The 14,609-nt window shown below is 34.9% G+C and overlaps 1 protein-coding gene across 5 annotated transcripts in view; it reads right to left on the reverse strand.

The window, feature by feature from the left end:
• Positions 1-14,609, reverse strand: part of Ppn (proteoglycan-like sulfated glycoprotein papilin) — a 75,510-nt gene that overhangs the window by 35,146 nt on the left and 25,755 nt on the right. For all 5 annotated transcript variants that reach the window (XM_088224870.1, XM_088224872.1, XM_088224869.1 and 2 more), the window contains exons 17-28: positions 14,280-14,379; positions 13,666-13,779; positions 12,835-13,575; positions 12,645-12,731; positions 11,396-11,695; positions 8,748-8,900; positions 8,050-8,193; positions 6,066-6,264; positions 4,545-4,615; positions 3,451-3,600; positions 2,384-2,557; positions 831-948 (exon numbers count right to left, since the gene is read on the reverse strand). In XM_088224870.1, coding sequence (XP_088080996.1) covers positions 831-948; positions 2,384-2,557; positions 3,451-3,600; positions 4,545-4,615; positions 6,066-6,264; positions 8,050-8,193; positions 8,748-8,900; positions 11,396-11,695; positions 12,645-12,731; positions 12,835-13,575; positions 13,666-13,779; positions 14,280-14,379 — 2,351 coding nt within the window. The remainder of the gene's footprint in view (positions 1-830; positions 949-2,383; positions 2,558-3,450; positions 3,601-4,544; positions 4,616-6,065; positions 6,265-8,049; positions 8,194-8,747; positions 8,901-11,395; positions 11,696-12,644; positions 12,732-12,834; positions 13,576-13,665; positions 13,780-14,279; positions 14,380-14,609) is intronic.

Here is a 14,609-nt window from a genome sequence, read left to right on the forward strand (position 1 = left end):
CCGGCTATCGAGGCAATGTCATCGACCTATCTTTTCTGTGGCCTTCCAACACTTTTTTTGTAGTCCACATTCCTTACTCAATTAAAATTTATAATAGTTCTCATTTATATTTTCAATAGGCTGATAGTGATAAAAAGTGGTCACTTCAAAGTGATTATAAACTCCAATAAATCCCAATTCAAGCTAAAAATGCTCGCTTGAACATGATTTTTATATGACTATTGACAATTGCCAAGGTGATACGCTTAATTATCATCTGTATTTATCTACCCATGGATTACAAGGCCGGCTCCATTAATGTCTCGATACGTACACTCAGAAAGATGGAAAAAATATAATAACTAACTATTTTTTAGTGGCAAAATTTTTAATGCTTATATTCTATTATATAAATAGGGCAGAATCTAGCCACATTATCTGTGTATCTAGCCGTTCGTTTTCAAAACTGACAGTTATGTTAGAATTTAATTTGACTTCAAACTTTATTTATTTCTCTCTCATATTTTAAAAAGGCTTTTGTGAAAAAAACTGGCCAACTCAGAACGATAAAAAAATTAAGTAAATTTTAATTTAAACAAAAACTGCTCGACGAGGTTAACTTGTCTCTTCTTGATTTTCCTATTCAGGATTTTTACCTGAAAGCAGCCATTGAGTCGAAAACAATCTGGTTCTGGTTCTATTTCACATATAGAACTGTATCTCGCATTCACGAGGTAGACAGTGTGTAACATTCACCATCTTGCCTATATTTGAACATTCACCTTCAATTCTTTATCATGTTGATTTTTATGATATTCACGCCATCTTTTTTCTAATTAAGTAACAGTAACCTGTTAGGACAGCAGCCATGAGGAGTATGCTGACAACCGCATCCTTCATTATTGTGCCCTCGAGCAGCTGTTGTATTATCTGGGCAGCAACCGTACGGAGACCACTGGCATCCACAACCTGGAAGTAACATTTATCATCATCATTTGACCAAAGGAGACTGCATTGGCAAACCAATGAAAAAGTTCAGCCCTACGGGAAATAAGATACAAAAAGCGTATTCTTAAACACGGTAAAAAATTAGAGCATTAAATTGTAGGACGAAGTTTCTTGAAAATGTACAAAAAAACTATCAAAAATGATCTTAATAAAAACTAACTACTTTGCATGAAATCACTAGTTCTTTTGAATCAACCAATGATAAGAGAGTTGTGATAAATTTCCAGTTTACAGTAGGTCGACTGACCAATCAGCAGAACTCATCGCGAAGAAGGGGAAGAGAGCTTAAGACGTCACACGCAAAGTAATTTAAAAAACATAAAACTTCAAACCTGGTTGTGGTCCTGTGGTAGTATTGTGGACTCACGGGCTAATGGCCAGAGGTTCAAATCCTACTCTACCACAACTCAATTACCATTTTTCTAGCACAAGTTTTTTACGACTTTTAAGAAATGGTCTGAAAATTGAAATATTTTAGTAAATAATAGAACTGAAGTATTTTTATTTAAAATAATATTTTAAAATAAAATTGTTAGAAAAAAATATATACATATTTAAATACCACAGCGCTGATTATATGATACAATTATAATTTTTAAAATGTTTTCATTAACGAGTTATCTATGGCCCTGTGAGAGAAGTCGCTACCATAGAGATCTATACGATATCTACCGAGCACCCGATGTAATCAACTCCATCAAGGTGGGACGCTTGAGGTGGGCTGACCATATAATTAGAATGGAAGACGAAAACCCCATAAAACGCCTAATTCTCTCTGTGCCACAAGGACGATGAAGACCAGAAAGGCCCAAAATGCGATGGATCAGCGCAGATATAACAATGTTGGAAGTGAGGAACTGGAGAGGAAGGGCAGCAGACCGGCAAGAGTGGAGGAGACTCCTGGATTCAGCCAAGGCCTACCCAGGGCTGTTGAGCTTATGATGATGATGATTTAAAAAAAATTAAGCTACACACTTATTTCATATAATGTATGAAAGATGGTGGAGTTTTATAATTGAACATACATATGAAGAATGATACCCATGCTTACTTACAAATTGTATGTACATATTTTATATATCCTTGTTAAACTTCCAAACATATATTTTTTTAAATTGTGAAGAGATGTGTACCATATAAGAACCAGGGGAAAGACGTTCCTTTTTTTACAATTCACATCATCTTCTAAAATATTATTTTATCAATGCATAGAATTTTTAAAGGTTTGAGCTGAACAATCAAATAATAAGAGCTTATTTTTATGCCTTGACAAAAAATGATGTGGTTTTGAAACCGGTCAATCGAGTGATTTTATAAATTTTCAAGAGTACTGTGGTGTTCTATCCTCTCTGCCTCTTTGTTTGTTTTGTTATATTTCTTTGTTAAATAACTTTACCATCCAAATTGGGTCCTCTGGCCGCAACAATGTTGTCTGGGCAGCATCCGAAGGATTGTGTGATGCAGCATCCTTCCCCGTTGGGCCCGTGGGCGGAAGTCTCCCGGTCTGGACAGCAGCCGAAGGTAGAGGAAGAGCAGGCAAACGTACAGCCTTCGTAACCCGGGCCAGTTGCTGAGGAACGCAAGGTTCAATATCACTTAGAAATGTCAATACTGGTAGATTCACTTGACTTTAGAAGCGTTTGTGAAAAATAATTGTCAAACTATAAATTAACATGAATTTTGACCTACTTTTGTTGTCTATAAGGACAATTCGTAAGTAGGTACTCACACTAAAAGTGCAATCAAGAAGTGGATAATGGAGGTGGTTTGGGTACAGATTGATGAGTGGATCAGGACAAATAGAAAAAAATTGGTTTTATTTGTAGTGTTAGTCTCTTAGAGTAATAACACGCCTCTGGCTAATAATCGCTCATACGGAGAAAAATAATTCTATGAGTACAGCAATAAAATGGGCCGTAGATGCTCGGGTCGAGAATTGCCAACACAAACCAAAACCATTCGTTTGTTACACGTTTGTTGTTAAACTAAAAATAAAACCAAAAATTTGGAACACTTTTATTCTATGCAATAGGGCTAAAAGGCTTCTCTAGCAAATTATTACTCTGAAGATACTCTTATAGGATAAATAATAAAGTAAACAATTTATATAATATGTATTTAGGGCATGTTGCAAAATTATGTAAAATATTTCCTTTGGCACGGGACACCCTAGAGAGGGTGTCCCATGCAGTTATTATTTTATTTTTTTAAATATGAAAATTTTAAAAGAATAAATAAAATTTATTGACGAAATAAACATACTGAAATTTTTATACCATGAACCACCATTATTCTGTATTTTAGTATACTTTCTTTATTGCGCGGAGTGTATCCACTGTGTAAAATGGGTGTGTGGTGTATAGTCCACTCTCAAATCCCTCTCAATCCACTTCTCCACGAGTGATAGTGTGTTGTGTTAATAAATCATTAAGAAATATGATTGAATGGGGCACAGGTGTTTACCGGTAGCTTCCTGATCGGGACAGCAGCCGAACTCTGTAGCAGAGCACGGGCAGCCCTTGTTGGCGGGCCCACTGGCGGCGGTAGTGTTGTCGTGGCAACACCCGTGCTTGCTGCTAGAGCAGTGTTTAGTGCTGCCTGGTGTTGTCGCAACTGGAAACAAATTTATTTATAAGTCACACTGCTAAACAATGTTCAAATACCTATTCATTGAAACTCCCCGCCACTGCATATCCTCATAATATCAAATCTTCAATGTTATTTATTACAATTCAAAGAGTCAATAGAATAAAAGTTCTACAATTTTTTGAGTATGTCCAAATGCTTGCAACAGAGAGGGAATATGGGAGTCTAGGCATTAACTTCTCAAAAATGTTTTCCCTCTATGTTGCAACAAATTTAAATATGAACAACTCCCTAGGGAGAAAATCCAGCCAGTCTGCAAGCATTTGGACATACTCAAAACATTGTTCAATTAACTACCTGGTAAAAGAAGAAGTATAAAAAATTGGAAAATAGTTTTCAGGCGTTGCCAAGAAGGTGAATTGGTTCAACCGGATGAATCTCACCCGCATGATAAAGGTTTCAGCTCTTTTACTTCACAAAAGTCAACAGATGGAAGAGTTGAGGAAATGTGGACTTTCAAACATAGGCAGAATGGTGAACGTTGCAGTGCGTCAAGTGGCCGCTTAACCGCCAGTGACAGGTAAATGCCTTGACTCCCATATTTCCTTCTCAAAAATGTTTTTCTTCTCTGTTGTAACAAATTTAAAAATGAATAAAAGTTCTTTATTATACTTTCGAGTAAAGCGTACAAGTACAGAGTTCTGGGCATAGTTCGTTGGTTTGTTGGTCGTCAAATTGGTTAAAAACGTTTCTTACAAACAACGAATCGTGATGACATTATGTAATTTGTTTAGGATTATATATATAATAATGTTTAAAGCATTAACTTCGTTGTCAAACATTAGTTAATACATACTTAGTCTAGATAGGCACATAGATTTAGACACAACTTTTTTTTCCTAGTAATCAAAATACATCTAAAATAAGAATTTAAAAATATCTTAAAAAAACAATAAAATAAGATAACAAACCAATTGATTCTGGACATCCCTTCTTTTTGGGTCCTTTGGCTTCTTGTTCTTGATCGGCACAGCATCCGTATCTAAAAAAACACCATACGATATAGTGGGCAGCATATAATAAACGAAATTGCAAAATTTCAATGCAAAATAATTATTTTATTTATATTTAAAGCATTCACTATTTTCAATAAATATTTGTACGTGCATACAAGGATTGTCTGAAATGTTTCCGACCTAACAATGAGACAAGTCATATTCATTCAAATTTGTTTATTATTTTTGTACATAGTCTTCTTTTACATCTATACACTTCTCCCAGTGATGCTCTCATCTTTCTTAACCCATCCGAATAGTAGTTAGCGTCTTTCCCTGTAAAACAGTAGTTTACGAAGGTGATGGCCTCCTCATTAGATGAGAATCTCTGTCCTCCGAGCGCAACCTTTAGCTTAGGGAACAAAAAAAAGGTTGCTCGGAGCTCGATCTGGTGAGTAAGGAGGGTGGTCGAGCAGTTCAAACTGGAATTTGTGGATTTTCGCCATGGCAACCGCTGAGGTGCGTCTTGGTGAAACTTTTTTTTTTCATTTTCAAATGTGGGCGTTTTTCCGTGATTTCTGTCTTCAACTTATCAACGAATGATGCGTAGTGTGCTCCTGTAACAGTTTTTCCTTTTTTTAGGTAATCGATGAAGATGACTCCATGACTATCCCAGAAAACAGCCACCATCACTTTCCCAGCTGAAGGAACAGTTTTTGCCTTTTTGAATTTATGGATAGGAACTAGATTACAACATTACTGCAGATAAAAAATGCATAAACATTTGGAATTCAAGCTACCTACAATATTTATTTTATTTATTTATTTTATTAGGTAAGCAAATAGTATGTACACATATATTACCAATTTCTTTGTATATTAGAGTAAGAAACTCATGCACACACCAAAAAAATTGTTTACACTTAATACAATAATTTAAATTATGTTCAATATAATAAATGTAAAAGAAACGAAATGAAAAAATATTTGTATAATAATAATGTTAAATGTCTGCTTCTCTCAAAATTTCTATAATTTTTGACCCTAATTTACATACATTGTCACAAAAAATATCAGCCTCGGTAAATATATTGTTATATTGGTCGCATATTCTAGGTATTGTAGATTGTTTAAAATAGTTTGTTGACGCGTTTTCAGTGTAAAACAAAAGATTTTGTCTTGTCGGTCTAGATGGCACACGGAATGGAAGTCTTTCTAGTAGGTTAGGAGAATCAATTTTATTATTTATTAATTTGAATAAAAATAACTGGTCCAACATTATTCTTCGATTTTTAAGAGAGTTTATTCCATGGTACTGCATACTTTCAGCATGATTAGAAAAGTTCATGTTTAACCGGTAGTCGACCTGCTTAAAAAAATTTTGTTGGACCCTTTCTAGTCTATTAATACTTACATTATAGTAAGGTAACCAAATAGGAGTACAGTATTCTACCTGGGGACGAACAAATGTTTTGTAGAGTACTATTAATTTCATACTTGGAAGATTTGCATGGCGGTGGGCATCCTTGGTTATCGTTTCCTTGGGAGGCAGATTTCTTATCAGGGCAGCAACCGAACAGTGTCTCCTTGCAGTCCACCACGGGGCAGCCCTTACCATCTGCACCTTCAGCCGGAGACACTCCGTCTGGGCAGCACCCGTGCTTCGTCTCCTTGCACGTAGAAGGATTCGGACAACCTGAGAAAATTAACACATTGAACGATGTTTTGAGTTTGTCCAAAAATTTTTGTAGGCAAGAACTGGATTTAACCCCGTGTTAAAATTAACATATTACAACAGAGATGGAGAATATTAAGAGAAGAAAATATATAAGTCTAAGCATCTACAGGGCTTCTGACATGTCATTGGACCATCAACAGATAGAAGAATTGAAGGAGTACAGATGTTCAAAAGGCAAAATGGCGAATGAGTTAAGTGGCCACTTAAATCAGCCAATGATATGTCATAAGCCCTGTAGATGCCTAGACTTCTATATTCTCTTCTCTAAAATGTTCTCAATCTCTGTTGTAATATGTTTACACATTACAGTTTTAAAAATAATTTATTGAAATACACTGCAATGCGGAAGTACAGTAGTTTTTTTAAAAATATTTATTTATAGGCTATCAAACTAAGTCATAATTTAAAAAAAAAATATTATGTATCGTATTATCATCGCAATGGTTTTTTAAAGTTTTGTCAAATTAAATTCTGCCCGTGACGTCACAAGTCATCGGTGAAATGTCTTGACATTTCAAAGTAGAACCCTGCAGTTTAAAAATACACTTAATGATGAACAAAATGTATATCTGGAAACCGGAAATCTATCCCAACACATAGCAAAATTATAATTGATCGGTTGATTCACTAAAACTTGGGAAGAGTTCAAAGCAATACATTTTAATATTTTTTTTAATACATTTTTGAGAAACTTTGCAGTGCAATTAAATGCTCTTTCCAATTTCCAATTTCCCATAGCACTTAACTTCCTCATTGTGTAACTGATGCAGTGCCCTCATACCATTAAGTACAAATAATGAAAAAGGAGAACATTAAATGGGAGTTGGTTGCCCCACATGTGCTATGTTTATATTACATGTTACACATTTACTAGGTTGCTGTGTTAAATTCATTGCTACCTACTGAGCCTTGGTGAAAATGTTGTAATTATCCTACTGTGAGTACAATCTTTTTTCTCTCCGGCCCAATAAGAACTGAACTGTCAACGAACATACATGAGATTTGATATTCCCAGCGCGATCACTAACAATTTATTTTAGCCATCAATAAGTCATTCTCATTCACTGTGTCGTGTTATCGCATGGAATTTATAATCAAGAAACTGTTAAGTGCCGATATATTTAGTGTTAATAAAATGAGTGAACGATACTAAAGCATGTTTATTACTAGTTCCTGGTACATATGTACGTGTCACTCGGACCTCAGCGGCGTCCGCTACCCAAGGTCTAAGAGCCAGACTTATAACAATGACCACAGGATCTGATAGAACGTGCCGCTAGAGAGAAGTTCGAACATTAAGGTTGGAAGAAGCCCATCTAGCATAAGAAGCGCCAATCTAGTATATTTTACTTCTACCTAGCTCCACTATCCATTTTTTTATAGCCTTTTTGAACATTTTCTCGTTATTTATTGTTTTAATAGATAGTGGAAGTAGGTTATAGATTTTAATTGAATAATACTCAAAATCCCTTTGTCCGACAGTGGTTTTAGTTTGTATTTGTTAAAGTTGTCTATGTGTTGAGGATCTAGTGATTGTATTATTTGTATGTGATGTATTGAGGGGGTTATGTCTTTCATTTGAGTAAGAGTAGTTTTTGAATGTATAAGGGAGTATTGTTTTAGCGTATAATTGTTTTGGTGTCATAAGTTGTGATTTATGGAATATTTCTAATTAACCCCATACGTGGTTTTTCTAAACTCGAGTGATGTTCAACATTACATATAGAAACAAAATATGTTCACCTTTCTCAAATGGTCCCGTAGCAGCTGTCTTATTGTCAAAGCAACATCCGAACTGAGATTTAAGGCAGGATTTCTTTGGTCTTCGTTTACATTTCTTCTTGTCAGGAGTCAGTCCCAATGTGCTGAGATCCCATCCCCACGAGCCTAAAAACATACATTTAAATTTATTTATTGTTTATTTGTGAAACCTGTTATAGGTTTTTTTAATCTTTTTCTTTTTTTCCCTAGGGATGTTACCCAGAAAAATCGAATGTTGATAATTTTGTTAAATTATGTACTTATCTTATTTTGTTCCTTAAATTTACGATAGAAAATAATAATGGGATTTGACTAATGATTTTTAAAATAAAATTACAGGACCTATAAGTATTTTTTCATAGTAACTGGATTCAATTCACATATGTTAAGTTTGAAGTCCGAATCGATTCATTCACTTTGATCAATGTTTTTAAGCAGGTCACCTCACTATGAAGCTAAAACCGACAAACGTCAAATGTGACCTATTAAATTGGCCCTACTATAATTATATGTATTTTTATAAATTTATTGTACTTTTGTAAAAGAAAAGGAATCTGTTAACATTCTGGTTCAATAAGAAACGTAAAATACACAAATGAGTAATGTATGCTTATTTATTATTTCAAGGAATTACTAGTAATGATTATTATTATACAAAGAAAAGTATGGATCAAACTTACTTGTACTAGATTCTGAGTCTTCAGTGGTAGAGTACCCACTGTCAGTAGATGACATGTCAGTAAAGTCTGTGGATGATTCTAGTGTAGACATTTCTGATGAATCTTCCGTCGAAGAACTGTCTGTTGATGAGTCGGTTGAACTATCGGTAGAAGCTAAAATAAAATATTGCTCATAAAACATAAGATAGGAATAAAGGATTTTATCATCATCATTGTCGTCTCCCTCGGATGGTGCATAAGGCAACGCATTGGTACAACAAATGCAGCGTATCTCGACCAGCTGTTGTACGGAGGTAGGGGGATTAGTCTTATGATTCAGGTGCCAGTCCAGGAACTATGATATATTTCAATATAAAACCAGGTTATCAATAAAACTTCTTGGTTTAGTTTTACTTTTTTATTATTTTGACCAACGAGCGCTTTTGCCTAAGTAGGCATCTTCGAGACTGGTGGTTTACAACGTTTACAGCTTTTATACTATTTTTAACATATTTTGGAGATAAGAAGATCAAATAAGTATTTTAACAGGGGACAGAAAACAAAAATATTTACAACTAGTTTGCTAAACAGTTCATTTTTGGGAGTTATTGGACCAAAATTTACTTGCTGGACTTAGGCGAAAGCGCTCATTGGTCAAAATAATAAAATGGTAAAACTAAACCATGAAGTTTTATTGATAACTTTATTTATAATAATCATTAACTATGGAGTTTTATCAAGAAATATCAACAAAAAATATCAATATTAATATAAACCACTTTTAAATCAATATTTCATGTCGCGCTTCGCATGAGTCAAACCCAGGGCCCCTAATTATGGTAGGCAAATGCGCCAACCTCTAAGCTATGAAGCTGACTAATTTCCACTCGATTACAAATAAAATATAAGACAAGAAAAAAATCAATAAAGGAAACTAAAATTAGAATTTCCTATTTTACCACGTAGTTTAAAAAGGGTAAGCCTGAACATGAAATTTGCTACCAAATTTTGATGCCTGAGTTGAGGTTACCATTGCTCTCCACCGGACGGACAATTGCTGACCTCATTCTAATGTGCAAGGTGGTATGCACCCTTACAGATTGTTCAAAATGACTGTCCCTGATAAACTTTCATGTACCCACAGGGACCACCAGACTCCGACACATGTTCCGATGCGAGTAAAACAGGACAAACTACGCTCACTCACGCTGTTTGCGCAGGAATTTAAAATGATAAATTTTTTATTGATTTTAACGTTTGTACATTACTATGCGGTATTTTGTGAAAAAAAAAGTTTTTTTTTTTATAACTCACTAACTTTCTATTTTAAAAGCTTGCCAGCAAGCGGGTAAAGCTAGGGTTTCCTAGGACAGCGGTGCCCGTATTTTAACGGCCGTAGTGAACGGTGATGCAGTGGACAGCCGTCGTAAAGGTGACTAGAGTTTGGTTTTCTAGGAAAACGTTGTTATTAACACCATTTAACACCGTTTTCCTAGGAAACCACTCTCTAATCACCTTTACGACGGCTGTCCACTGCATCACCGTTCACTACGGCCGTTAAAATACGGGCACCGCTGTCCTAGGAAACCCTAGCTTAAGAGAAGATATGGAAGGTAGTTATGAAAAATACACCACAACGCCCAGACCGATCGAGAAAAAAATATTTCTTGGTTTTTTTTCTAGCAACCGGCTCACAGTTTCACAGTTTGCTGTCTACCCAATGCCTGCTATGAAAGAGTTTATTACTAATGATGGAGGGAACTTACAACAATCATATTAAACCATTAGAAACTGTTCAAAAATTTATATTAAAAACAATGCTTCACAAAAATCGCACTTTTCCCTCTTTCCAATTGTTCCAAGAAGCTAAACTTTTAGACCTTAGACAAATATATTGTTTTTAATGTTTAAAATATATATTTAAGAACCAAAATTTATTTACAAGTAATTCAAATAGATCAAGTCAAAGAAGGAATCGTGTGTTAGAAATACCACATTGTAAAACAGGGCTCGCACAGAGGCATGCATATTTTATAGGCCCAAATTTATTTTATTATTTTTTTACTGATAATATTTCATCAATTATAAACTTTCAAAATTTTCCTTCTTTTAAAAAACATGCAATATCCTGGATTCAAACTAAAGATGCGAACTCTTTTTTTCTATGGAATATTTTTGTGTTTTTAAAAATATTTTTTATTCCCTTTTTATTAAAAATTAGTAATTATACTATAAAAAAAAAATATATTATCTTTTACAGATATCTTATTTTTTATTTCTTATGTTACACAAAAATATTATAACTGTCCATTATTTATTATAGGAGCACAAATTCATTAACATTTTCTTGTATACCCACGAATAGGCCATGCCTTTGTGGGATTTTTTGTTTACTATTAATATGTATTTCATTGCTATGTAATTATGCTTTATTTTTTTGATACTCTGTTTTATCATTTATGTTTATTGTAAAAAACAAAATAATTAAAATAATAAAAGACCTGGATCTTTTCACCACAAAGATGACAATGTATTTAAACAATAAGTTATCCCTTACTATATTTGATGTTTAACTAATTTACAAATTGCATTGTATGTTTGTTAAATTGAAAAATAAATCAAATACTCTCACTAAGTTTTTTTTCTCTATAAATTAAAAATTATCTTACATCCATCAGTAGATGACAGATCGGTTGTTTCGGTCATTCCAGAGTATGTTGAGGAGTCCATGGTACTGCTTTCCATTTCAGTAGATCCGCTCGAGTCGGTTGAACCGTCAGTTGAGCTGTCAGTGGAACCGTCAGAGGAACTGTCAGTTGAGCTGTCGGTGGAACCGTCAGAGGAACTGTCAGTTGAGCTGTCAGTGGAACCGTCAGTGGAACTGTCAGTTGAGCTGTCAGTGGAAGCATCGGTTGAACTATCAGTGGATACATAGGATGAACTATCAGTCGAACTATCGGAAGACGAATCTAAAAACATAAAAACATGTCAGAAAAAAATTGTATGACTCCTGGAAATGTCACATGCACATCTCTATTATACATATACGGGCAACCCTTGTAGAGTGCAAGGTGTACATACTCACCGGGGATCACCTATATAACGAACAAAAAACATTTTGAACAATAACAACACGCTTTATTTATTAATTCAAGACATTGATTGTGGAGAGAAGGGGCTTTTCATGTGCTTTTAAGGTCAATTGTTTTTAAGCGGGAACCGATTCCAAGCAAATGTAGGCAAATTGCCTGTACTATTATTACAGTATATTTATTCCAACTCTTCATCGGTCATTGGCTCATCGTGAGCTTTCAAAACGCTTAAAATATCCTCAACTTCAGCAACCTCAAAACCTCCACAGTACAGTAGTAAGATATTATTGACATTTTAAAATGACTGTAACTCGGTCGGTAAAATAAATATTTAAAAAATGATTTATTTTTCTTTGTCGAATCGTCCATAGATGTCAATAGTAATCAAATTTTAGACAGCATCTAGGTTTATAAAGAAATAAGTACTTGGTCCCAACCGTGGGGCCATACGCTTATAGAGCAGGATTTTTCCCACCGCACACGTACGCACCAAGAGGTTGATGGCCGTATGACTAATATATCCATAATATTTTTTTCCAGTCGAAGAAAAGTTAGACAATCTTTGCTGGCTTTAAATCCTGAAACTGTCTTCTTCTGTGGAAAATGTCAATTTTTTCCAAATTGTACTTTGATAAATTCGTACTCAACGGGGGCGTACACTATTTTATTTCTAAGAAATATTGATTGTTCAAATTAATAATAAAAACCTTTTTTTTGGCTTAATACATCATCTATGTAGGTATACACAAATATTCAACACTTGATCACATTTTTTTACAATGCTTGTCGGGTTGTTACAGATGATAAATCATTGAAATACACATACCTGTTGAGCCCGACGTTTCCTTATTTTCCTCGGTAAACTCACTGCTTGGATCGAACTCACCCATCATTGGACCACTTTCTTCTACTTCTATATAAATGTTAGCACATGCAAAAAAAAAACATATAGGTTAAGAAACACGGACAAAACAACATAGAAACAAACATAATTTGTGCATGAAAAATTGTTCTACCTGTAGTTGATTCACTTGAACTATCTGTAGTGGACATGTCTGTACTAGAAACATCTGTACTTGAAGCATCTGTACTTGATGCATCTGTGCTAGAGCTATCTGTACTAGAGCCATCTGTGCTAGAGCCATCTGTGCTAGAACCATCAGTGCTAGAGCCGTCTGTGCTAGAGCCGTCTGTGCTAGAGCCATCTGTGCTAGAGCTATCCGTACTTGAGATGTCAGTGCTTGAAACATCTGTACTTGATGCATCTGTACTAGATCCGTCTGTACTAGATCCGTCCGTACTAGATCCGTCTGTACTAGATCCATCTGTACTAGATCCGTCTGTACTAGACCCGTCTGTACTAGATCCGTCTGTGCTAGATCCGTCTGTACTAGATCCATCTGTGCTTGAACTGTCTGTACTCGAATCTGTAGTTGAATCATCTGTACTGGAAATATCTGTGCTTGAACTGTCCGTGCTGGAACTATCTGTGTTTGAATCAGAAGCAGACGTGTCTGTGCTTGAGCTGTCTGTACTTGAGTCAGTAACCGAAGAACTATCACTGGATGATTCGGTGCTTGAAGCTGCATCCGTACTCGATTCTGAGACGGAAGTGTCTGTGCTTTGAGAGCTCTCAGTACTTGAAGAATCAGTCGAGGAGTCATCCGTTGATGATGAACTTTCTGATGATGAAGCTTCGGTACTAGAGAGATCATCAGTTGTACTATCAGATCCGTCACTCGACCCAGACACTGTAACTGTGAAAAAAAAAAAAAAATTATAGTCAGTTTACTCTAAAATATTCGTCGTTTACTGTCAAAATTTATGCAAAACGAAATTTCTATTACCATCCGAAGAGCTATCTGTAGAATCTGTTTGATCTCCTGAACCGGTTTCAAGAGTACTTTCAAACATAGATGTGTCCATCTCAGGTATGTATGAAGAGAAATCAGATGAGTCATCTAGAACAAAAAATATAAGTTAATAAAATCCACTTTCCGTATATTAAAACATTGAGTTAACCGGTTTATCCATGGCGGCTCATGGCGGCTCTAACGCTGTATTGCCAAATACACTGCCTTTTTCTATTACTCCCGTCTCAATGTTTGATGAGATGGCAATAAAAGCCTGTACTTAGAGGGTAACTAAAATTCGACCATGTAACTTCAAATATAATTAATAAATGTTGTTTCAAGCCTTTGTGTGTGTTGTTGGGGGGGGGGGGGGGGGTTAACAGTTAGTAACAGTTTCAGTTTAATTTGTAAATTAATAATATCCTGACTAGGTTTTTATTACAGAAACAGTTATTTTTACTTTTATGAAACTGTTTCATCGGCTGGTTGTACAAGATTTTAGCCCACTGCTTTATTATTTATTATATTAAAAAAGTCAAAAACTTAAAAGATACGTGTGAAAATATGGAATAATTTGATGTAGATATAAAAAGTTTTGACAAAATTACCTGTAACATCAGTTTCACCATCTCCAGAGGCCGTTGATCCATAACTCGGACCATCACTCATCATCAGGTCATCCAAACTAGTCTCAGTAGCCGATTCATCCTGGACACAATCAAAACACAGGTTTAGATAAGTATAAACATACACCCAGTATTTTACTGGTGCTAATTAAGTTTAAAAAATGAGGAAGTTCAGCCATCGGGGAAATTGGAAATAAAAATTGTTTTCTTACACGTGGTAAAAATTAGAATATTTAATTGTAAGGCAAAATTCCTCGAAAAAGTATAAAAAATTCATGAAAATGAACTACATTAAATGACATCACATGTTCT

The sequence above is a fragment of the Micrasema longulum genome, unplaced genomic scaffold (assembly GCF_059751315.1).
Source record: "Micrasema longulum isolate JH-2025_06_02 unplaced genomic scaffold, ASM5975131v1 h1tg000313l, whole genome shotgun sequence".
NCBI classification, from domain to species: domain Eukaryota; kingdom Metazoa; phylum Arthropoda; class Insecta; order Trichoptera; family Brachycentridae; genus Micrasema; species Micrasema longulum.